At 42.3% G+C, this 26,866-nt stretch overlaps 1 protein-coding gene across 9 annotated transcripts in view; it reads right to left on the bottom strand.

Moving 5' to 3' along the window:
• pde4a (phosphodiesterase 4A, cAMP-specific) overlaps positions 1–26,866 on the bottom strand; it is a 292,647-nt gene that overhangs the window by 76,672 nt on the left and 189,109 nt on the right. Inside the window, exon 1 of one of the 9 annotated variants that reach the window (XM_088603483.1) lies at positions 19,183–21,184. The exons of 6 other annotated variants lie outside the window; for them this stretch is intronic. In XM_088603483.1, coding sequence (XP_088459609.1) covers positions 19,183–19,397 — 215 coding nt within the window. In that variant the 5' untranslated portion in view covers positions 19,398–21,184. Of the gene's footprint in view, positions 1–743; positions 1,469–7,769; positions 8,822–19,182; positions 21,185–26,866 lie in introns of those variants that run through there. 2 more of the 9 variants (XM_088603484.1, XM_088603485.1) reach the window with 2 other exon arrangements.

The raw sequence follows: 26,866 nt of genomic DNA, 5'->3' as shown, positions 1-26,866 counted from the left end.
AGTACACATCAGAACACATTAGGGACCAGCAGAGTGACGGCACTCTCGCTCGCTGCGAGCTCGACCAGCGCAGCGAACACAAAATTTAAAAGGCTTGAGAGAGCAACTAGGTTGAGCAATTCGTCCTGGAAAAGACAATGACTGTCTCTCCCCCGGGGCTGGAATTCAAGTAAAAAAAAAAGAATTGTCGAGAAAAGAAAGGGCGATGACTCAAAAACGTCTTAGAATAGCAAATAATGCAAACACGTTACACATGTGCAAAATGCTCGACATTATTTCCTATGTTATACAGTAAGTCAGTGCACACGTACCCTTCCCTTCACGCAACTACTAGACGCGCAGGATTCACGACCGCACAAACAGTTCTTTTTGTGAAAGTGACCAGACATTTGTTTGGGGCTTTTTTTATATATACTGTATATAACGAGCACCTATCCAGTTTCTGGCATTTAAAACCTGCACTTTTTCTCCTCGCCAAAACCTGCAGTGAAGATCCTGAAACAGTCTATAAGAAACGAGGCTGGTGTTTTTAATTCATTCCCCTGGCGTTCATTCTCGAGTGATTTGTTTCTTCAAATCACCACACCGAAAGGTGACGGCCTTTAGCGTGAACGCCAAGTGTGCGAGGGTACTGACGAGCGCCTCCCCGCCGAGCAGGACGCCAGGTTGTGCGGGGCTCGCTCTCCGTGCCGGAGCTGCGCGACTCGTCCACTCCGGGAAAGAACAGAACGCAAAGCACTGACCTAACAGACTTGGAGAGCTTGTGCCTCTTGATGTCCTCTTCGCTGAAGGAGAAGTGCATGTCAGCGGACGGCCGGGCTTTGATGGCTGGCAACCGCAGTAGCCCAGTGGCCGCGAAATCTTGGGAAGGCATGTACACGTCGTAGACATGGGTCGCTCCGCGAAGGAGGCACCGCTCGCTCTCCCTCGGCCTGTCTGTTAATAGGCAGGCAGGCAGGCTGGCTGTCAGGGCGTTCGAAAAAAAAAATCCCCAAACAAGTTGCTAGATACAGTAGAGAGCGCTCACTTCCCATAGCATTTGTGTAATTTTACACGCCTTCCATCGCCTCAAGGTGTTCTGCGGAGAGACCGAAATAGCGGAACTGGATCTTATAACAGCGCCCTGACGATGAGTAGCGCACGGAACGGACTGTCTTCTTTTTAAAGTCTTGTACAGTATAAAGCTCTGATCGTCGTGAAGATTTAGATTCTGTGGTTATCAGTCCTGGTCCTGGAGGATTACTCTTTCTTCTGCTCTATGCTCCAGCCACGTTCTTAATCACTAGTGAATTGACTTCTGTTTTATTAATGGAACCAATTGGGCTATGTTTAAGTCAAAGCAAAAATTAACATTCAGGAAATCTGATACATCTCATTCCCGCTTGTGTCTGTTTATTGGAAATTGTCAGCCTATTAATAGCTTTTTTAGGCAGAAACATTGGAGCAAATTCTTAATTAGCAAGCTGAGAAGAGACTGCATGACATTCTGTGTGCTGTTGATGATGGAAATATTTTAGCTAGTGTATTTTTGAAACCAAGGCTTCAGTGCAGAAAAAGCCCAATTCGATTGAAAACCAGACTCTATATCAATCCCTCAGGACTGATACTATTTCCTATTTCCTATAGCCAAGGATGTTCACAGTATATTACCAAGTGTCAGATTTCTGAGGGCTATTGTGTCATGAAGTATTTCTGAAAGGTTGTGTATTTCCTCTTAATACTGCAGAATTAAATATGTCTCCCCTGGACAATGCAGCATCTCTAGTAATCCAGTTGACTTTGGCTTGATAAAGCTTTCGGTTAGTGCAAAATTAGTTGATGGTCATCCTATCTGAAACATGCATGTAACTAAAATCTAAATAATGCAGAGCTGTTTTCCTCCATTTCAATACTATTTTTTCTGCTAATCCAACCAAGTAAAGCTCTTCACATCTCAAGTACAAGAGCTCTGTTAACTGCAGATTACGTGCTTGTTTCATCAGTAACTCATGGGTGGTCTCAATGTTGAGGAACCAGAAATCTCTAGGTGACCTGTAAGACTTACTGGACCAGGGCTCTGCAGGACCATGAGGCCTAGAGGTGTTTTATATGTGTCTGTGCAGTACCTTAAATGCAGCATGAGAAAATATCCGTAAGTCCTTGAAAAGTCCTACATATGTCTAACAAAGAAACTAATAAGGGTAAGTGTTTAATTGACTAGTCAGGTTGGAACAAAAAACAGGACACTATCACTTTCCAGGCATTGCTTTTGTAATCCGTAACATAATGTTTTTATAACTCTACAGGTGTAAATTTATTTTTAGAATAATACCATATCTAAAAGAATTCTATACATAATTCAGAAACATAATTCATCTTAAATTGTTAAATTAATGAGTTCTAGGATGTGAGCGCTTGTAAATGGCCATTTAGCCCATCATGTCTGTTGAGGGCAGCAGTGTGGCACAGCAGTCAGGGCTCTGGAAGGTTGTGGGATCCAATCCCACATGAGACACTGCTTTTGCACCCTTTTGCAAGGTACTTTCCTTGAATTGCTCCAGTAAAACACCCAGCTGTATATACAGTATGGGTGCAAATGTACATCGCTTTGGATTAAAGTATCACTCAAGTAAACTAATAATGATGCAAGAATTCCAACAAAATTCTTCTTTAAGGATCCGGTGACAGCTTCAACAGCCCAGGTGGGGAGCTGGTGGCACACTTCCTACAATCCTCTGTGTCTAGAAGTGCTTCCTGTTTTTGACCTCAAATGCTCCTGGGCTCAATTCCTTTGTGTGCCCTTTGAATCCCAACTTGTTTAGTCCCTGTCCCAGTTACTCCTCACTGTCCACAGATTTGTGAATGAGGGTGTGCAGGCTCCAGGTTTTACTCCCAGCCCTGCAATGAGAAGCGCTGGGTGTGCTTAGACTGAGTCCCCCCCCCTCGAGTAATACACAGTGACGACACTACTCTGCTCCTCTTTCACACAAGGGAGGGGCTGGTGGCGGCAGCTGTCACTACAACCTCACCACAGCCAAATGCACAGCGTGCATGTCTGAGAGGGAAGAGCAGTGTGATGAACGCTGAGAGGGGCACCCAGGAGTGTGGATATGTGTGAGGACAGCTGGGATCCAGGGGAAGGGAGGGTGGCCATTGAGCAAAGTTACACAGGCACCAAAAACCAGCTTAAGAGTTTGGTGGGAAAAAAGGAACTCCTTTAGCAAAAGAAATCTGACAATGTTCTATGCTAAACTGCTACTACTGCCCCTCTCTCTAAGGCTGTTCTCAAGTGCGCTCTACAGTTCTGCAAAACATGCTGTCTTTTTTCTCCCTCCAAGACGTCCAGAGTGAAAGAAAGTGCTGGTGTTCTACTGCTGAGCCTGTTCCCCAAAACACGGAGCCTAGAGCTTTCAGGGCATCCCCCCTGCACTCCCCACCCCACCCCATCACTCTCAAACACCGTCCCCCTTCAGTTACATAAGAGCCTGAAGCAGCCAGCAGTGTTATGTGAGGCTGGGCCAGGCCTGCCTGTCTGACATCACGGCTCCATTGACGTCAGTGTCCCTCTCACACACATCCTGCTGGCCTCCTCAAGCTACAGAGCTGCCGTCAACTTTTTAAAAGCTCTGCTGTGCTGTTTCAAGGGGATGTGGTTTCTGGGAGCTGTTTTTGCTCTCTCTTGAATTCCTCTAGTGACCTGAACGGCAGTGGTCTAATTTTGAGCTTTCTGAGAAGAACATTAGCAACACTGTTCAATGAAGCCAAATATAAAGCATCTTCATGTAAAGAGGAGACCAAATTAAATTCCTTTTTTTCCCCAAAGTAGAATGACTCATAGTTTATTCACACCATTACCAAGCTCATATCACACATTCACTTTGTCGGGATTTCAGATTTTTTAACATATCTTCCTAAACTTTACTACACTTTTTAAGGTGTAATGTGCCATACCACAGAAAACAAAGGCAATAGTCTTTGTTTTAAGGTTTTGGAAAATAAAATGCCTCCATCCGCGCAAAATGAAATGACACTCAAAACACACTTTTGATTGCAGTTCCAGCATTATCCAAGCTACTGTACACCACAAATACTACAGGATCAATGTTGTGTTAAAAGCACCCTTTGAATAGTTAACCATTCTGGTTTCAGCACTGTTTCTCTCATTCACAACAATGGCATTGCTCAATTTACTATTCACCCCGGCTGCAAGCTGAACAGCAGACCAGAGACAACTTCTTTCTCTTCAGCTACTGTAGATCCACACAGGGTGTACGATTCCATACCCTTCAAACTCGGATGACATAGTGTGTTCACTGACCCTTAAACTTTTGCTAAATTGCCAGGCAGAAAATATTTGAATATAATATTGTTGTGCAGTACAGGTAGAACTAGAATAAAAAGAACAGCATCCATGAATATCTTTTCATTACTTATTTTGCTGTTGCTTACACTGAGACCAGTCTATCCTCCTTCTGCTAATAAATATTTCACTCTAATCTGCACAGACCTTTTTCCCAGGACTAAAGAAGACTAAGCAGCTGATCTCATGATCCCAATGATGGAAGCTTGACTTAACCGCTCAGTATGTGTTCAGTTGTTTCATACAGAGGGCTGAGCCCTTCTGCAGACAGAGGTCCAGAGTGAATGGAGCTGTCCGCCACTTGGGTGGCCATGTTTTTGAGGGGAGCACATGTTACCGAATAGGTCGTCCCGGGACATCAGCACTGGCGGGTCTGCACTCCGTCCTGCACGCCCTGAACTGCACTGCCAGCAGCTTTTTATAGCCGTCCTCTTTAGGAAAGACAAAAAAGCCTGCTTATATAATTAAGCCCATGGGAAAGTGTTAAATGAAGGCGTGGCGTAGGATTATTCAAGGCAAAGCTTTGTGGCTTTATTAGTGTAATACAGCCGCGATGTGTTGCGGCCCTGGATTCTGCTATAGCCCAGCTCTGTTCACCTCCATAAGGGGTCCCAGGCCCAAGGCCGCTCGAGTCTTCTGGTTCTGTTCCACTCAGGTTCTCGGTTACATAGCTGGTCTAATTATTTAATTAACTGTAAAAAGTCTAAGTTGGGTCTGAAGTGTGTCCCAGAGAACTGTACATTGGATGAATATTTTGAGTAATCCTCTGAACCAATCCTTTATAAATCCTATACATATTTAAGGAAATAATTAGGCTGATTAATTGTATATATTCATATACTCATATGCTTGCTTATATACTGTACTCATACGCATCAGGTTCCTTTATTTCCAGGGTGCAGACTGTACAGATAAAATATCTGGGTCAGTTTTTCCTTTATTTTTTTAGACCAAGGGTGGGCAGTCCTGGTGTTGCAGGGCTGGTGTCTGTAGTCTATCCTATTAGGCCCACAATGGGTCGAGAGTTAAAGATATGACAAACCTCCAGAGATAAAGATTTTTTATCTCCCCTTTTCCCCTGTCTTTCTCTTCCCAGGAATCATGACGTGGTGGGCCAGCTCTATAAATAGCTCACATCTCTTTTTCTTTTTGTCAATGTCTTGGTGGTCACAGGCCCAGCAATGGCACACTGCGACGGGACACAGGAGGAAGCAAGAACGAAAAACATACTGAAAAACAACACCAGGGAGGCCACCGCATTAGCCAAATATGGCCAAAACCGTAAATTAATACACCTTAAAAACCCAACCCTCGATCACCAAGATTCAGTCAATCATACAGTCCAACGTACAGAGAGTAAACGTCTTGCTTTGATTTGCTGTTTCATTGCTTTGTAACGGCAGGGTTGAGCCTGTCTGTTATATCAATTTTTGTATAAACAACTAAAGCACTGCAGAGAAGAGCACTATTGGTAGTATAGACCTGGGTGAATGAGCCAATGGATTCACACAAATCAAGGCATGTGTAGGTGTAATTATTTTATGCTGAATCAGTTTCACTACAGCATGGATCTTGCTAAGAATGCTAAAAAGGTGTAGCATGTTATGCACTTAATGGTTCACTTCTGAATAACCTTGCTTCACACGTAGTGTGACAATTTCCATATCTGCAGTTGCAGTACTTTGCTGAAATGGGGTGGAATAAATTCAGCCTATACGGGAGCAGTAGCTGGGCTCTGGCCCGCTTAACTAAAACTTAATGGGTTCAAATTCTAGGTGGGTGTGTGATCACACCATGAGTGCGTCATGAACATACAATGCCGTAAAAGTTTGTACAAATATAACATACAGACGTCTGCCAAATAAATTAATAATTACAGCCTGATTAAATATAAATACACATTAAATATAGAAATCACTTAATCCTGCATGTCATGTTGAGTTGGGCAGCTCTAGATTAAAGATGTTAAAGAAAGGCCTGGGGGACAGAGACGTCAAGGTTTATAAAGCAGAGTTGTTGGAAAGTTGAGGTGCCTGATTTGACAATGAAAGGAATGTATTAACCCTTCAAATGTCATCCACCAAAAAAGCCATCAGGGACTCAAAGGCTGCTGCAAGCTTCCGATCAATGACAACTCAGTGAGAAAAAGAAATGTGCAAACAATGATGTCTTAATAAACAACGACAGCCTGTCTACCTAAATGACACGGACTTGAAACGCCAGGGATAGCTGTGCTTGTTTCTGTGACCTACTATAAGAGAACACGTGAAGCGTCACCAGCTTGGGTACAGAAGTGAAGAAAAATGCTTCCATCTAGTGGTTCTTATTTAGTACTGCAGCAGACCCACTTTGTGGTGTGTATGATTCAATCAGCTCCATCAGAATTAGCAGTAAAGGACAGTGTAGTGCTTTATATTATGAGGTAGAGTGCACAAGGCACAAGAGGAACCATGGAAAGAAGTGCCAATGCTAATGTATCGTGTAAGTGTTGTTAAACTTGAAACCGCTCTTACGCAGAGAGCTGGCTCTACCCAACATATTGCACACAGCTTATCAATACTCTTTACAAAGCACAGGGCTCGTGTCTCACAGTCTTCACTGTGCTGCACTACAATGATCTGTACCTGGGAAGCATCGCAAAGCACATGGGTGACCTGAGCATCTTAAAACAGGGGCAGGATAGAGCAATTACCAGCCAGTGGCAGGTATCCAAATAGCTAACTAACAACAGCAAAGAAACCTTGAGGAAGAAAAGCTGAGCAGCTCATTCTGGTCTTCCTATAATATTTGTTTTATCCTTTAAGCTCGTCTGACTGTCCAGTCTAAAAGTTTGTCTTATGCTGTGAGACTTCACAACACTCCCCCCAGTTCTCATGTGTAACAATCCAATCACTCTGACTAACCTTACAATCGGCTTCACACCTGTAACTCAGTGTTAGATTAAATATCTAAATTATAGTTATCTTAGACCACCCAAGCCTCCTGGATTCTTGTCCTAGGGAATCCTGTTGAGTTTAGAAGCTGGGAGATCAGTAGGATCTCCTTTACACCTCAGCCTCCCCCAGCACCAGCACACGCAGAGGGACAGTTACACAGGCCTGACAGCTCCACCACAGGCCACCGAGGAGTGGATGATGAGCTCAGCTGCACATACTGAAATGAAAACTTGACGGGGTTCGCCACATCTTTTTCACTGTTCACCGCGACAGCGCTGATGAAGCAGCACTCAGGCTTTTAAAAGATATTTCTCTTAAATTTTACATTTCCAACTAAAAGAACAGTCACATAAATATTCCCTCACATCCCTGTGCCTTCCTTGCCTGTGCTGGCTGCATATGCACCTAGAATCTTCCACAGGCATTTTCAGGACGCGGAGAGAAGACAATGGGCCCAGGCCAGCCCTCTCTGACCGGGCGCGTGGGTACAGTACCTGTGCCTCTGGACGATGTCGATGGGTCTGTGCACAGCCCTTGGAGACGCCCCCCCGGTCAGGCCACTGGGGCGATAGACGCCCCTCTGGGTGGCAAAGCGCAGGGCCTTGTGGCTCGGGGAGGAACACATGGCACGACTGGCTGGCACGCTGCCCACGCTGGGGCCCCTCCTCATCTCCAGCTCCCTCACTCCACGGGGAGAAGGGACTCCTCTCCTTTTCTGTTTATTTTCTCTCTCGCCTTCTTCCTGTTTACCCCGCCTCTCGGTTTCCTCCCGTCTTTCCTTCCCCTGTTTTTAGAGAAGAACAGAAGCCCCGTGTTCCTGCGTCCCTCCTGGCTCTCCTTGTTTCTTGCTCGCTCCCCTGCCTTGCTTTCTCCTTTCCTTCTTCCTCCTCCTTTCCTTATTTGCTTTTGCTCTTCTTTTCTCTCTGAGCCTGAAGACAAGGCTTGACAGTAAGCAGGAATCCCTTGGCAACGGGCGCATCCAGGGTGTGAGGATGTCAGGGTCTGTGCACCCCCATGCAGTGTGGGTCGATATGCTCGGCAAGGGAGCTGCTCCGGGTTGCAGAGTTGTCTGCTCTAGCTCAGTTCTGGTTGAGCAGGTGGCTCTCCGGAGAGCTGGCCTCTGCCAGCAGCCTAATGAGGGTCAGTGGCCCTTAGCTGGATCACACCACAGTGAGGGTGTAATACCTAACAGCTACGCACTCCCCCCTCCCCCATTCTTTATGGGACATTTAACAATAATGAGATTTGGAGGGCCAGAGAAGGTGTCAGCCGAACGTTTAGCAAATCAAGAAATCTTCATTCCTCAGGTCAGCTCTTTTTCTGGCACACTTTTATAGATACTTTTAGATCTTTAATAGGCTTTCAACTCACAGGGCACTGGGATTTGGATTAAGTGAAACAAAAAGACTAATTCTGGTTACAATTGCTCACTTACAGTTCCCTGTGACATACTATATCCCAAAGACATTGGGCAGTTTGATGTTGATTGTGGCAAATTTGATCTTGCTCAAATACTACATTTCATAAAGACAGGATCCATACAATCAAGAAACATAACAATGGTGTTTGTGCTCCACCAGCATGGAGAAGGTCACATAAATTTACCATATCTCTTGAACATTAACATAGTTATATTTTAAAATGAAGCCCAGTCAAAATAGTGGAATTACCAGTTTCCCTAACAAGCCTTCATTTCATAGTATCAACCTTTGCTTTCTTCATGATGGTCTGCATCAGGCTCTGCAGGAAATACAAGTGTCCAGCACAAAATTATTTCATGCCAAGGCACCATCTTTTGATATCTGTGTATTTTTTAACTTTACAGAAAGTTATTTTTAAAAATAAAATTTCCTTGCAAATTGATTCTGCAGGGCTGAATTTCTCTGCTTCATTAAAGGTTCAATTGAAAAGGAATCCACAACAGGCAGCCCTGTGTTCCCATCTCCACTAGAACACCATAACTTTTTTTTAGCTAACGATTTGCAAAGTTTGCAATGGAGTGAACTCTTCTGAACTTAAGTATCAGTTGGCATTCAATTTGTACAGAAAATAATTGCAGATGAGGAATCCACATGTTTCACTATACCTGCCTCAATTATGAAAAATATGGAAATGGCCACGAATTAGTAACTAAGGGGCCTTTTGATTTGCTATGAATTCTGAGAGCGGTGGTCTGGCACATTGAACAATAGCACTTAAAAATCCACTCCAGACTGATCTATAAGGTTAGAGAATAAACAGAAATCTGTTTGAGACTATATATGGCTTTGGTCCACATGGCTTTCTTCCATGCTGCATAACACAGGCTGTTACCATGCCAGTGAGACATGCAGGTTACAAGACACAAAGGGTCCGCTTCTTTGCGCTTGCTGTTGTGGCGTAGATCACTCTCATTATCATATCCTCCCGACTTCCCCTTCACATCCTTCACCAGAAGTGGGCAGTTTTACAGCCGCTTCCCCCAGTCACAAACACTTCGGTTACCATGTGCGATTAGATTTTGTCTTTGCACATGGTAAGTCCTGAAAACACACTGAAAGACCAGTCAGCAACTCCACCCGTAGCCCAGTTACCACCCAGGACTAGGTAAACCCACTGAGTACCCAGTAAACCCACTCAGAACCCAGTAATTCCATTCAGGACCCAGTAATTCCATCCAAGATCCAGCAAACCCATTCAGGACCCAGTAAACCAACTCAGGACCCAGTAATTCCATTCAGGACCCAGTAATTCCATCCAAGATCCAGCAAACCCATTCAGGACCCAGTAAACCAACTCAGGACCCAGTAATTCCATTCAGGACCCAGTAATTCCATCCAAGATCCAGCAAACCCATTCAGGACCCAGTAAACCAACTCAGGACCCAGTAATTCCATTCAGGACCCAGTAATTCCATCCAAGATCCAGCAAACCCATTCAGGTCCCAGAAAACCCATTCAGGACCCAGTAATTCCATTCAGGACCCACTAAACCTACTGAGGACCCAGTAATTCAATCCAAGACCCACACAGCACATAGTAATTCCACTCATGACTAGCTTCCTCTCACTATCCCCACTCATGCCCCAGTTAATCCACCCAAGACACAGTGAACCTACTCATCTAATTTTCAGAAAACTCAATTATGAAGGACTACAGGCAACCCAGGTAAAAACACCCTGTCAGAAAATTTGCAGGCGTTTACAGCCAAGTCTCCAGCAAGCCCAACTGAAACATTATGGAATATGTGACTTTTTGATTTAATTCTGCATTACATTGCAAATGCCCTTGAAAGTCAACTGACAAAACTAAGCACAATTAGTTTTCCGCACTTTCACACAGAATGGAATGTAGAGCTCGGACCTATCAGACTGCGCGTCGCCCATTTTGAAGCCCCTGAACCTCAAACGCTCAATGAAATTAGCCACTGGCATGCAGGGGATGTAGAATGGATTTTCCCAAGCAGATGCACAAATTAACCCCTCCATCACTCCATACATCATTTACAACACAGAGTGAAGTGCAGTAAAGCACAGGGCAATCATGGTAAAAGCACAGTGAGGCATAGAGACATACTGTATATTAAGCAACATAAACCACAGGAACACAAAGAAAATGAAAGGCATAAGAATGGCTTAAGCAAAACCATAATGAACTGCAAAAATACCATGCACATTTATTGCTGTAAACTCAAAAAGAACTCCCCTAACATAACTGCTCACAAAGTGTCCCCTCAGTGCCCCTTCTTCCATGTTGCTTGTAGATCTCAGAACTGAGATATGTGTGCTAGAGAGAAGTGACTGGGCTGGACTGGGCTAACTTTCTCCCAGACACTTCCTCAACCTGTCTAGTTCATTCTGATTCTCGAAAAAACAAACACGTCTGGGGCCGATGAGAATAAGCCTGCCTCTTCCCAACTCAGCATTCACTGAACTAAATCTGCACAGTATATTGTATGTCCAGCATAGAGTAAAAGTACTTTAAGAATATACTTCTAAAATAAGAACACTAAAGCACTTTAATTCCAATGTACTGTACTCGGCCACTCTGGCACTGTGCATCACTAGGCTGCTCTATAAAAATATCCTGATTTACCATGAGGTTTGAATGTTTGTAATCCTGGTGCAGGTTCAGATACTGGCAGCATCATAAGAAAGTGCCACAGATGCCGTGTTTCTCAGCCTCCCTGCTACCGCAGTCAAAACCGTAAGATGTGGTAAAGCATTGTGAAATCCTACTAAAGAACCAGGAAATGTAAATTGAAAACTGTAAATTCCAGGTCATGTCTTATCTCAAGTCTTATTTCCAGGGCTACTTCTGGATTTGCTGTTACATCATCGAGTAGCAAACTGAACCACTCAGGTTTACACTAAAAGTCAATTTCTTTCTCAGAGCTTTGCCAAAGTGACGATAAGCCAATAACTACATGACATTACACCCAAATATTGTGTTCATCTTTTTAGGAAAAGGTACTACTTGAGGTTCAAGTCACAATTTAGAAGACACAAAAAGTAAAATCAAGTAATATTATTGATACTTTAGCCCTTCTATGTAGCATTCACTACCTAATGCAAACCCCCCGTATTCCCAAACAATAGGAATTTTCTCCTCTTCCAGTAAGTGAACTCCCATTAAAATGCATCCTAGAAAAATGCGCCATCGCCCCAAATTAAACGGATGCAAACGGAAACAACGGTTCAATTGCAGCTGCCAGCAGCTGACTTTGTTGATTCTGCCACGCCACTTCCTTCATCAGGCATGAACTTGTGCTTGTGCCTATTTTTTCAGGCAAACTTCAGAAAAATGTTAGAAGATATCAGTTAAAAAAAAGACAAAACTTCAAAAATTGGTCACAAGGCAGTGCAGGATCATGGAAAAACCTCCACACCTCTTACCCCTTTTCCCAGGACAGGTTCCTGCATCACTTACCTGGAAGACAAAAAAGAGAAAGAGAAGGTCATCTTCAGTGATCACAACGCACAGTATGGTACAGATGGGGTGCTATGGCTGGCTCAGGAGAGATATGCAAACGTTCCATCCCATATGCAAAGTACTATCACCCCAGAGGGGAACACACTCTGTGAACAATACTGTATTGTGTGTTGTGTGCTGTGTTGTATGTTCTAATATATGCCTCAGGGCTGCAGAGTCCGTGCGCCTACACATATTGTACACAGAGTCTGTCGAGGATTTTTATGTAGACCCACATGCATCTGCACAGGTAAATTCAATTTCTGATCGTACAGATTGTATCATCTGGAAGTGTTCACAAGGGCTCTGAGAAATGATGCAGGGATGCAGTATTTCTAGAGAAGGGTTCTATGCTGGCTTTTCAGCTGCAGACATACTGTACAGCATAACCACAAACATCCATCCAGACTCTCTAAGCAGTGAGGTCAGGTACCTTCCCACTCTACAATTCTCCATGCATGTCCAGGGTGAAGAACATCCCCACAATAACAACAACAATAATAATTAGCATATAATGCCTTTCATGCCAGGACATCTCAAACCCCTTGATAATTAAAGAACAAGGAACATGTAACAAAAATGAAACATTGTACAAAGATACACTGAAAGATGGGCACTGAAATTAAAAATCCATTTTTTTTTGCTTTTAAATGAGTTGCAAACAGACAGTGGCTGGAACCCTCAGGTAGAACTTTCCACAGTTTACAGTAGGTACATAACTGCAGAAGAATGGGGACACTCAGAAAACAAGAATCCAAAGAGCAAAGCTCATTACAATACCTCAGTAACTCTTTCAGATGGCAAGGAGCCAGCTTACTCAGTACTGCATATCAGAAGAGGGATTCTAAAATCAATCCAAAACGTGACAGGGAGCCAATACAGAGAGGCCAAAATGGGAGTGATGTGCTCATAGTACTGAAATCTGGTTTAAAGTCTAAGAACTGCATTTCAAACGTACTGAAGGCTGAAGTGCTTGCAAGCAGTGCATTATACACACGCCCCACACAGTCTTACAGGTTAAAAGCATGCATAGCTCCCGACAGAGCAGAACAGCAGGAACAGGCAATTAATGAGAACACGGGTCCAAGTTGGAGCTCACAAGGCAAGGCAATTAGTCCACAGGAGCCCAGGCTGTTACAATACATACCAACCAACACTCTGGTTTTCCAGAAGGAAGGAGCTTGTGCTCATTACATTTCTTAATTAACTTGTATTAACATGAACATTCAATACTGCTGTTATTAATACATTGATGATGATGATGGATGATAATGATGGTTATGACAACAGCCTTTCTCGGGCCTTTTTGCTTTTCACTGCATGGCCCACATTTGGGAACAAAGCCTGCAGAAACGTTCTAATTTCATTCCATCTTAACGAGCTGGTTGAAAATATTCAGAACTTAGACATCCCCTTCTGTTACAACAATAAGACTAAGTGACGTGTCTATCAATCTATTTGAATGTATACAAATTTAGATTATTTCTATTTAGATGAATAAATAGAGGAAAATGCCTTTTTTATTTTAAGTTCATCTTATATTAGAATAGCAATTAACCTTAAAAGGAAAAACTTTAGTACGGTAGTGATGAAAAACAAACGATGAGCCCCATCTAGTGGTTTCTACTAGTAAATACCCAGTGGAACAATGCAGCAATCCTGCAGCAGTGGCACACTACTGTATAGGAACAAGTTATAGGTTTATTCCATGCTGAAAAAAAAGAAGAAAGAGAACACAACGTTTCGGCCGTGGAGCCTTCTTCAGGTGTGAGAGAGACAGGGCAGTAGGCAAAGGTAAAGTAGCGGGAGAACAAAGGTTGGGAGGGAGGAGGAGTGAGAGGAGGGAGCAGGGGACAGAAAGAGAGGCCAATCAAGAGGTGTGAAGTCAGAATGGGTGCAGAGAGGTGTGAAATGAAACTTCCAATGAATGGAGAAAATTTAAAAGAACAGTAGTCTGTCGTTAAGGGAAGGGAGAATGTGTGATCCTAGCTGCAGAATAATTTTAGTTTCGGTGGTCTTTCTGATGTATGAGTTTGGAAAACCGTCTTTGAGAACACAGACGGAGAGATTAGAGTGGTCGTGGCCGTCAGAGGAGAAATGAGAAACAATGGGCTTGGAGAGAGGGCTCTGCCTCTCACTCCTCCTCCCTCCCAACCTTTGTTCTCCCGCTACTTTACCTTTGCCTACTGCCCTGTCTCTCTCACACCTGAAGAAGGCTCCACGGCCGAAACGTTGTGTTCTCTTTCTTCTTTTTTTCAGCATGGAATAAACCTATAACTTGTTCCTTTGCAGCCTACGCATGCTGACGCAGCTACCCACCTGAACTACACTACTGTATATACTGGCCAGCACATTCCCATTGCTTTTACTGCAAGAAATCACTATTTAAATAAAACCATTCCAAAAGAAGAACCATTCATAACTTGCTAAGGACCGAGCTGATAAAAACGTTTCTCACAGTTCTTCTGAGACCTTTTTCTTGCCAATAGGATTTCTTAGTCTCGGTTACAGCGTTTGTTTCCTATTATGGAATGGGTCTGACGCACAGAAACATTCCTGTTGTGCAAAGAGCAATTTCTAGAGTGATTATCACATAATTCATGCTTTTCAACAGAGGTCTAGAGAGGATTTAAATCCATTACTATGGAGCTCTCCACTGGGAATAATTTTCCCATACGGATAGGGATTGGAGACTGGAAGAGAGCACCCTGTCACAGAGCCAAGTTAAAACAAAGTTAAACAAATTCCAGTGAAAAAAACTCTTAAAAGGATTTTACAAGGATTTATTTAGGACCACATGTATACCAAACAGTGCTCGAGTCACTTTATAGGGTAAGAAAAAAAAAACACAAATAAAGATTTTTTTTTAGATAAATAAAATCAAAATAACCTTAAAAAGAAATAAAGAAATTGATAAAAATGGGGGGAAAGGCGAAAAGGCAGCCACTAATTAAAAGCCTGATGGAACAGATATGTCGAGTTTACAGCAGATTTAAAACCTACAGAAGAGTTAACATTTCTCCAGAGGGCGGGGAATGAGTTCCAGAGCTGTGGAGCAAGGATGCACCCTGAGATGTTTATACCCAAATGAAGGCTCTTGGCATCAGGAAGGCAGAAGCTCTATGTCTGTCCAACATGCACTTCCATCATGACCTGACAATTTGCATATTAAAAAAAGTGAAGGCAATGACAGCATTAACAGGATTTTGCAGAAGCCCGATAAAGTGCAGAGAAAAGCTGCCCTAATCTTGAGAAAGCAGCAGCCGATTAGGCTCCAGTGCCGGGGGGATGGAAAATGAAAGAGCTGCCTCTGTCTGCGTCTCTTATTCTGGGGTCAAGCAACAATTAAATGAAACAATTTTACCTCTCCCGTCTCTCTCTCTCTCGAGATGTAAAATACAGGAGACATGAAAGGGCATTTCTTTATCTTCTCACTGTCCTGAACAATTTAAATTCCTCTAATCAGAGTCCGCTGCCTTCCCTCCCCACATGATGCCACTGGGGGTGCAGCCTCAGCTGAAGAAAGCAGACAAAATTAATAACTAATCTCCCAATTGCATGTGAAGGACACCTCCTTTCAGATTTCCCCAAATTACAGAACTTTCTCTAGGCATGTCTACTCTCCTGTCCTGATGCTTAGTTGTGGTAAAGGCTATTTTCTTCTTCCAAGATCGCCAGGAGTTCACATCAAAAACTCTTCAGAGAAATGCAGAATTGGTTTAGTGTTGACAAATTTGAACACTCCATGACTAACCAACCAATCAATTAATTAATCAATCAATTAATTAATTAAAGAATTGGTTGATGCTTCTCCAGCTTTGCATTCAACAAGGGAGAAAGACATCAATGAACGCCAGTGAAGCACACAGCTGCGTAGTGCTCTCACAGGAAGAAAACTGTCTTAATGGTTGGGGGGATTCCAGAGCTCTCCTTTCTTTCTGAAAAGGCACCTGAATGTGTTTTAAAACATGGCACTGAAGCACAGTCCCACCAAAACGTCCAGAGACACAACAGCATTCTGATCCAGCTCTCTACAGACTGGGGTCCACAGTATGCACCTAGTAAGAGCTCACAGTGACACACCACAATAAAAGCACAGTAAGATGCATAGCACAGGGAAATCCTGCAAAGACAGGGAAAGACATACAAAAGTAATATTTATGCATGATAAAAGTACGGGTATACTTGAAAATACTATTCAAATCACCGTAGGAAATATGTCACAAGGCAGCCCTACCTCCAAAAAACTTCCGCTTCTGACTCAGACTTCAGCATAAAGGCATGGAGAGAGAATTCCATAGCCTCACTGGTGCAAAAGAAGCACCCTGGAAGACCTATGATCTTGTTTGTTTGAAGGTAACAGCTTTAAATAACACACTGCGCCTGCTTTTGCTTCAAATGCCTCCTGACCTGGAACTGACCAAGACTCATAAAAGCTTAAAAAAAGAAGAACTTTAGCTCCCTGAGCACCTGAAGGGGTCTAGTGTGCTGCATATTTAATTGTTGAGGGAATCTGCGCTACTGAGCATTTCTTCTCCTTATATGTTTTTATCGTACATTTGGTGGAATAAAACAATTCTATCTGCTGCTGTAAGACATATTGACTTAGTAAGTGGACAAAGAGCTGCAGAAAGCAGGCATGCCAAGAATCATTTTCAATGCAAATCGCATGTGTCATATTTGCATTGAAGTTGAGGCCAAGATCACTGTCTGCAAATAATCTTTGTTGTTAATCTTTCTATTTTTTAAAATTACTGGTTACATGTGTGGGTGGATTTTGAACACTGGAGGAGCTCCTGTTTCTAGGCCACAATTCCTTCTGCTTTCACAGTTCCGATCACAGGACTGTTATACAGTATACGTGAAGCCAGGGACTAAACCTGTTAATCGTGACACTCTTACAGACTGACCAAAGACCTAAATCTGTGGTTTTTCACAGGAAAGGCATGTTTAATCCATCCCAGGACCTTACCACAGCAAATCAGCAAAATACTTTTGCCTACAGTTTGTATCATACTCATTTACCTTTCCCTGTTACGATTTTGCACAGAGTGCTTTACACTTTGATGCCATGCTTTGGTGGTGTCTTACACTTTTTTTAGTGTCATAAACCACAGTTAACATTTATGAGGAATAAATTGCTTTAGCAGATGAGATAAATGTCTACCATCTAAGACATCAAGCTGTTGAAAGGAAATCAGGATCAGTGAAATAAGACATAATTTTCACTAATTAGCTGTATTGCCTTGAAAATAACAGGAATCTAAGTATGCCAAAGAGATTCCTTACTGATATGAATGAACACAGACTTGCACTGTACATGGTCCGAAGACTCAGAGCCCAATATAACATTCCCTGCTGCCCTTGCCTCAGTACTGTATATGCCTGATCACACTCAGTCTCAACAACTCTCAGTATGTTGCAAGCTTGAAAACTCCTTTTTTTAGCTGTTCAAAAAAACTTCCGATGTTAATCTAGAAAAAATAAAACTGTAAAATAACCTCCTTCGGATCTAGCTCACCTTACAAATCCTAGGATTTAAACACACAGGTCTGTGGTTCTTTTTGAGCACAAAATAAGTGACTAACTTACTCTTCCCATGGCTGTGCTACAGTAGGAGAATTCTTCCCTCTTCCCAGAGCTGAGATCACACTGAAGTACAAGTAGGCTGTGGCCCCACTATACCTCTTTAATAGACTGCCAGACAGTGAAATAGCAGTTTTTTCAGAGTGCTAACACAGAGGCTGGGAAGCACTGATTTGTGTAATAAGGCTTACACTGTATAAGGGAGAGTTTTGTGGATATGTTGCGATTGCTTTTATAGGCAGATTGCAATTTGTAGATTGAAGATACCATTGTAGTAGCCCAGCACCATCAGCAACAACAGTAAAAAAGTTCAGTCATGCTTGAAACTAAAAAGTAACCACTCGTATGTACTTAAAACATGAGATTTCTTTCCATAGTTAGGAACTCAGTTAGCTACACAAGCCAGTGGTCTTATGCTTAAGCACAGAGATTAAGTGATATAAAGTGATCACCTACACAACTGAAACTATATTAACAGTTTAGTAAGAGGGCAATAGTAATAATCGGGGAAGCGTAGTGAGTCACAGTGATTGGGTGGCCCCCTTATCCCCTTTTCCATTCCAAAACAGATTCAATTCCTATATACCAGCACATTGATAAGGTGACATTTCCCAGAAACTCACTCGCCCCTCTTCAAGCATTCAACTCCCTGCTCTCCCTCAGTCTGTGGGAGGAACTCAATTAAGTTGACACGTAATTAATATAAAATTAGCCATACTGTACATTGCAATAAAAAAACAGACTTCAATAAGGCATTTTAAAGTCCAAAGTCCAATATTCACTCACCTTGCGCAAATATAACGTAAATGAGAAAGTTTAAGTTTGAGATTAAATGGTTTTTTATCTCCCTGAGTGCCAGAAAACAGCAAGTTGATCTGAGAAGCACAGCCCGTGCCAGAAACACACAGAATGGGCACTGCACCAAGTAAGCAGCAAACTCCGGAAGTCCGAGCCTTGAGTTTCAGAGCAACAGCGCAGAACCTGTAATCACAATTGCTTGCCTTGTCACTCTGAATCTGTATCTAATTCGGGAGATTCAAATTCATGCAAAACATGTTGCCATTGTGTTCTTAGCATCGTCTCCCCATTGTACATTTGAGTAACAAAGAAAAAAGTTGTTTTAAAGTTTAGTTTAATAGGAAGGGATAGGGCTGTTTATGTGGCTAAAACATACTGACTGCAGGCAGCCACACTACATGGTTCTGTACCTCAGTGAGCCTCGCGGAGTGCCCTGGGTTTCAGGATTAAACTCTGGAGATTAACACACTCTTTAATCCCACATTGCTGTGGGAGTTGAAGGTTTCCAAGATGCCGAGCCATCACCATGTTCAGGAAGGGGCTACTCTGCCACGGCCGGGAGGTGCTGTCTTACCTGTACTGGAACTGGGTGCTCTTCCTCAGCTCCTGGATGCTGCGATTCAGCCTCATGCGGCGGAAGATGGAGCTGCTGTGTCCCCGGAGCCCCTCAGAGGGCGGGGAGAGGGGCGAGGTGATGGGGGACCGGAGGGCAGGCAAGGGGGGGAGAAAGGTCTCGTCCTCCGGATTCTCGAAGAGAGTGAGCTGCCTCTTTAGCTGTCTCTGAGCCATGGCTCCTGCCTGGACGGGGGTCCCGAAAACCTCTTCCGTCACTTAGCAGGTGACTCCTTTCTGCTCAGGTGACCCTGCAGCTCCTGCTCCCCTTTCTCCACGGACTGGCACGCTAAGCTGAGAGACAAGCAGGCCCCTGCAAGCAGGCCAAAGACACAGACGTCCTTTGCTTCCAAAACACAGCTGGTCAACCCAGCCCTGCTCAGAGGTGTTTTGTCCTTTTGAGAGAGCCCAGGCTGAGCTGAGTAGAAAACAGCAGCTGAACTAAAAGGAGGGCCTTTACCAAAAAGCAGTCACCTGAGCCAGGAGAGCACGAGTTATTTATTTTAAAAATTCAGGTTGGTTCCTTTTTGTTTTCCTGTGGGAGAACAAGCCTGCTGTACTTCGCTGCCCCACTTCTCCTTTTCTATGTCAAAGAAAAATAATTACCGTAACGCAGCCCAGGGGTTTTCATTCAAATCTCACTTTCCCCACCCGCTTACTGCTCGCTGAAGGACTGCTGCCTCTCTCAGAGAAAACACATGGGTTCTTCAGCTGCTCAATGTGACTCCAAATGTCCACAAGGAAAGTTTCTGATTTGAATGCAAATGCAAGGAAAATACTAGGTCAGGAGAGAAAATGATGAAAGACAGCTTGTTTTGTTTCAGGAACTCTTCAGACTGTTGTCTTGAAAAATACAATCCAGTTTTAAAGATGAAGCAGTCCTTTTATTGCTCTAGATCAGGAAAAATAGAAAGATGGCAGCAATGGAGAATCTGGGACTTCTTCAGTCTTGGAAGATGGGTCCTTTCGGTAATTCAACCCTGGCTTCCACGAGGTACTTCCATGTCACACACCCTCCCTGTGATGAGTTCCTTATTTGTGCCACCACTGAGGAGGATTCAAGAGCTTGTAAGCTGCATACTATGTGCTGGATTAGTTAGAAAACACGTCATGTTGGTCAGCTCATCTCAAGCACCCATCCTCAGAAGGAAACTACAGAGGAGATTAAGGTTAGGCTTGATTTCCTTGTTACTGATAGCATCTCCTTTTCAGCTCAAACAAAAAATACAAAAAAAAAAGACATTTATACCACACCCACAGTGAGATCCAGCGGCTTGTGAGGTTTTCAAAAAGACGTATAATAAAGAATCTGCTTCAGTACAATACTATTCAAATTCTACTGCGTCCAGTCACTTCGGAAGCACTGCATGTAAGAGTGGACACCCCGTTCTGATTCCTTCTGAATGGCAGAGCTAGGTTCAGCATGTCTTCAGACTCGAAGCACAGCTGTCCTCCTGATCACGAAGCTCTGCTGTGAATTTCTGTCTTTTGAACTGAGCTCTGCCGAAACGCAATCCCACAGCAGCATTCTGCAGCGTTCCGCACCGTCACCAGGAGATACAGTGGCAGCCAGAACTTCCGCCCTTTGTAATAATTCATGGGAGTTTAGACAGACAAGTGATCCTTTTTTTAAGGTTGTTTCCTCTTGCAGTTCAAGCCAAGGAGTCACTCCTCTCTCTCTCTCTAGTGGCGCAGGTTGAGAAAGCACCCTAGCAGCTCTCAGACCGCGACCCTACGTCAGCTACCCTCCTTATCGCCAAATGAACAAATATCCCCTTGCTTCGCAGCCAATACCAGCGAAACAGGAAGAAAAGAGACCAGAGACAAGATATAACCAACTCAGCTGACACTCCAGCACAGCAAGCCTCAGGGGAGGTTAGTAATAGCAAATACAAATAAATTTCAACAGAAAAAAAGCAAATATAAACAAAATAAAACAAGGAGCTGAGCTTACAGTATCTAGTTAGCTTCACTTATTTCAAATAAGGATATTATTTACCAGAAGAGCATTGTTTTGAACATTTGCTTTTAATTGCTCTCCTTCTAATATAAACTAGATTGGGCTCCACAGCAAACTGTGACTGCCAGTTCTGTTCCAAATATCTAAACAGTTGCAGGAAATAAACACAGCTGTTCTCAAAGCTATGAAGCTCAACGTGAAACAATGAAGGAATTCAGAACTTTCTCAGAAAAGATCAATAGTTTTTTATCTACCTATATTTACAATAATGACAGTTTCAAATTGGGAAAGGCTTACAGCTGTTTGGGTGCAGTTGTGCCACAACTGGTACACCACAGTTTTACCACAGTGTTCCACAGTAAACATCAATGTTACATATACAATGCTAATTGCATCTTCCTGTTCTTTCCCTGTAGTGTCTTCTCTGTGCTGTACAATGCCAAACTGCAAGATTTCTATTTACATTTAAATTGGGTTATTTCAGTTTTGAACACCAGTGAAAATATTATTTCACATTTGGATACTTCTCCCATCATCATAGAGTGACATCCTCCTGTATCCCACAGCCCCTTTACTGTAAAGATCATTTTTTCATACTAGGATCACTATTGCCAGATAAGGTCCTACCACATGATGAAGAATTGTATGGTTTTTACTTTCAAACTAAATAAATGATTTCAGCTATGCTATATCACACTGGAAAAGGGAACCAAAGTTTGTAGAACCTCTAGATATCTAAAATGCAATATCCCTTATTTTCACAGCTCAGCATTGATACAATAGGTGTAAAAGCAGCACTGGCAGTTTGCTATAATATACAATAAACTCCTTAACAGCAACACTTGCAATGCACATGTGAGTGTGGTCAGTGTGTTTCAAAGGAAAACTTACCTAGTGTGTCTAGACAAAACAGTCAATGATGACTACAATATCTAAGATAGAAGAAGTCTCCTACTTTTTTCTTAAAACTCGTGTTCAGACTTTGCCTTCAATCGTCCCCTTGCTCAAACTAATTCTAATTTTTCAGCTGAGATAATCCCCCAGGGACTCTTCAGATCTGCTCCCACGACCACTATCTGTCTCCGATCCTCTCAAACAGGCTCACTGGTCAACACTCCACACACCTCTTCATTTTGGACAGCACTATATCAGCCCAGCTGGTGAGAGCTTTTGCAAGAACCCAGAGTCTAAAGAAGATTAAATATTAATAATGAAAATTTCACATAGCGAAAGATAATATGAAATCAAAGAGCACCTGCTAGGTTCATTCCAAAAAAGACATCTCAAAGAGCTGAATGTTATCATGAAAGTTGTTTCTGAAAAAAAACAAAAAAAACAGGTCTATCAATTAGGATGCGCCACTGTGTTTATACACTGCCCTACTTAAGACATGCTGTCCAAAGTATCAACCACAGCATGATGATGTTAGCACAACTGAGAACTGCTGTTCTCAGTTGCTGCTGGTGGCAAAAGCAGACGTGGGTGATGTGTCAATGCAGACACCCATACAGAGCTGTGCCTGCTGCTGTGACTGAAATTCGGATGTCTCCACAAACATCTGTGAACATCACTGGAATTAGAGCTGAACCACTTCGCAGCTGTGATCACCACAGTATTAAGGGACATCCTCTAATACACTTGTAGGATTTGTGTACTGTAAGTAAATACTATATCTAAGGAAGTGTGATATCAGGTGTTTCTTGTTTATGATCTAGAGCAGTGGTGCTCAAACTGACCGCAGGGGTTCTGTGAGCTATCATATAGGCTACAAGAAAAATACAAATTTGCTATCAATAAAAAAATGTGAGTTATGATGGCCTTTCATGACTCCAAGAAGTCAGAAATATTAGGCATATCTTTTGAAACGTCATCTTCAAATTCACTCTCTGTATAAACTTCTGTACTTTCGCTGCTAGAGCCAGAAGGTACCTCAAAGGTGTCGGGTGAAATTTCATCTTCATCAAAAAATTGTAGGAGTAGGCAAACTCACTCATCACACTGAGATTGTTCTATTTCTGCTGGTTTGAAATAAATGTTGATTAAAAAGTATCAGTACTCTTTTAAAAAACCTCATGTATTGTTGTCTCACTGTGTTTTACTGAGTCATTTTGTTACCAACTTTTCCTATTCGCGCCCGGTTAGACCACAGAAAGTGTCATCTGGTTCTATAAATCTATTAGTTATTTTTCCTTTGTTAACAACGTAAAAATTTTACCCTTCAGGTTTTCTTCTAACGTGGTCGAACCAGCACGGGTTATTTCAGTGATTAAGCTTTCTTGAACTGTAGGGGTGCTAATCGTAGACAAGTTACTGTATCATGTGATTAATCCAACCATTTTCACTTGGGTCGCAGTGAAGCCGGAGCCTACCCGGCAAGCAATGAGCGCAAGGCAGGGCACACCCTGGGCAGGGCGCCAGTCCATCGCAGGGCAAGTGCAAGCCCATCATACATGGGGACAATTTGGAGGCCACAGTAAGGGCTGAGGGGGGAAATTTGGCCCGGACACCGGGATAGCTCCCTATTCTTCCCGAGAAATGCCTGGCGATCTTTAATGACCGCTGAGAGTCAGGACCTCAGTTTAACGTCTAATCCGAAAGACAGGGCCCACTACAGTATAGTGTCCCAGCCACTATACTGGGGCATTAGGACTCACACAGACCACAGGGTGGACAACCCCCTGCTGGTCCCACTAACACCACTTCCAGAAGCAACCTCAGGTTTTCCTAGGAGGTCTCACAACCAGGTACTGACCAGGCTCAGCCCTGCTTAGCTTCAGTGGGTTGCCAGTTGTGAGTTGCAGGGCGATATGGCTGCTAGCCTCATGTGATTAATAAATGGCTGAAATAAACTCAATAGGCTCATACAATGTTCACAATTAAAACAAAAGTAAGCGATAGTTTCTTCCGTAATAATTGGCTAAATTGGCTCTGAATAGCAGACCTAGAATGCTTTTTACAGTACACCACCATAGCTACTCCTGAAAAGTAAAACAAAAGGTTGCTGAGGACCCGCGACATTAGCTTCGACAGAAAAGGGTTCCGTCATTGAAAAAAGTTTGAGAACCACTGATCTAGAGAAATAATTATTCTACAACATGAATTACGTATGTGATTTATCTTTGTGTGTTAATTTGTTTTAATAGTATTGTTTCTGGCTCAATGTAGCCTTGAATATGAGAACATTTGGAATATTCTGAGTCTCTGCCTGGTCTCTAACAAAGGCAAAAACTTTTCCAGAGCAAAGCATTCACCATAACACTCAAGAGTGCCACCCTGTGGACTGTTCAGCTTGAGAAGCAGAAGAAAGGCAGTCAGGTTTCGATGCAAATAGCAAGAAGACAAAACACGTCCTCAATGAACTTGATCCAAACCTTCTGCCATGTTAAATGTCCCGTATTTATGCTTCATATGTCACAATTACAATTTTATGGGCATGTTTCTATTCTTTAGAAATCAAGCTGTGATTTATGTAATTTGGACTAATGCATTCATGAGAATGAGTGAAACTTCAAAACTGGCCTTTCAGTAAAATGTTGTGCAGTTTTTTATGAAGGGACTGGCTTGATGTCAAGGAGGTTTGCTTTATAATTTCAGTGGGTGGTGCTGTTCCTCCTGCAAATTAATGCACATACTGTATAACACAGGGCTAAGGTAGCAGAAACATTAATACCAAATGTATTAAACTGTCATTTACACAGCAGTAGAGAGAGTTCACAAACACTCCTCAATACAATACTAAATAAAATACATTGTGTGTAAAATACAATACTGATTTAACATGAGTCATTTATCAAACCAAATACATAGGGCAATTTTTTAAACAATTTCGAAATGTGCCTTTCATTTCAGGAGGCTATGGACACAGAAAATACCATGGGATTTGACCTTGTGAGCTCTAGTTCAGTTTGCTTACTTTCTTTAATGTTTACTCCAATGCTGAATGGACAGTCATGATCCCATTTAAAGCTCCAGTTTTCAAATAGATGATTCATTACATTCAAAGCATATTTTCAAAAGCCTTTATATGCTTTATTAAATTGATCTTTTAAAAGCTTTCCTAGGTAGTAAAATGGTTTAACTGCAGGACGTGATAATGCCACTTTAAAGAGCTCATCAAATAATTATTTTCAGTGGAATCTCCTTTTCAGTGGAATCTTCCACTTTGTGGTAAAGAAGCTACTGCCTTTTTGTGTACATAAAACTACACTTTTATTAAAAATAGACATATAAAGTTAAGCACTAACATTTGTGGATTGTTCATAGAAAAACGATCAACATAGGTAATTAGGCGGTTTGCAGAACAAACTCATCATGATTTATATCAATACATTCCGGCCCACAACTCTGATAGAAAGAGGTGCATTCTGGGACATTACCCAATCTTGAACTAGCTATAGACTGAGAACAAAGATTGTGTATCTTGAGCCAAGTCTACACAGTAATTGCTATTTCTCTGGCATTGCGTGAAACCATTCACCAAGGTCATTTTAGTTCCTTGCTTAGACTTCTTATCATTTAAAGAACTGGTGTTTCCGTTATCGAAACAAGCAGGTTTATAAGCAAGTCACTGTCCATGCATCTGACTGTGGTCAGGGGCAAAGCCAGCTCTGTTTCTTAATCAAGTGACATTGCATTAATTCAATTATAGAGAACTTGCCTTTTTCCATTCTGAAGATGGCAGAAAGAGTATGTAAAACAAACCTGTTTCACTGCTGATAACCCCAAGGGAAAATAAGAGGAGAGACAGCAGCTGAATGGCATTAAAATTCTAAGGAGCACATCTAACAGGCTGGCATTTAAATTAAGCATTTTTGCTCATAGCCTTCATCTGTGCCGAAGAGTTGTGCTATATGGTCAGTGTATTGTGGGAGACTTTTCTTTACTTAGCAACTTTGAGTTTGAGTGAATTTGAATGAGCTATTCTAATTCTCTTCATAACACCACCAGAAAATGATGGATTTCTCTTACTGGGAACGCAGCGTGTCGGACCATTGCAGTTTAAATTCCTGGTGCAATATCAGATACATTTTACACAGCTACAGTCACTGTCTTAAAATCCACGGAGACAACAATCAATGTTTCAAGTGCTGTCCCTATCCATTGGACCCAACTTTTCAGAATTATTAGTGGTGCTCATCTTAAATATAGTAAAATGTATAGTAAGGTTAGATGTGTTGTGTCAAAGGCAGTTTAGAGGTATAAACAGAGTACAACCAGAGGAAAGACATCAATTTACTGTGGTGAATTTTATCAAGGGTGTCCTCTTAATTGTAACTCCTGTTTGTTTCCCACCCTGAAGGTATTTGAATAAAGCTGTGCGCTGATTCTTATCACATTTTTTAGAGCTCTATATAATTCTCTTCTGTAACTTTCATTTTGTATCACTCATTTCGAACTCTTAAATAATTAAAAGAACGGATTGAACTTTTCCTTTGCATCAAAACATGATTCAAATGACATTTTTTAAAGTTACATTTAAAGATACTGTATTTAGTTACTAATTTATTATCTGTATTTAGTTACACACAAATGAATTATTTGAATAAACCTGCGGCCCAAAATGACTTATATTTACTCCAATGTATACAGCTGGGTGTTTTACTGGAGCAATCCACCCTTGCTCAAGGGTACAACAGCAGTGTCCCACCTGGGAGTTAAACTCACAACCTTCCAGCTACAAGTCCAG

This window comes from Lepisosteus platostomus, chromosome 13, assembly GCF_059453375.1.
Source record: "Lepisosteus platostomus isolate fLepPlt1 chromosome 13, fLepPlt1.hap1, whole genome shotgun sequence".
NCBI classification, from domain to species: domain Eukaryota; kingdom Metazoa; phylum Chordata; class Actinopteri; order Semionotiformes; family Lepisosteidae; genus Lepisosteus; species Lepisosteus platostomus.
This window is presented reverse-complemented; position numbering and strand designations above follow the sequence as displayed.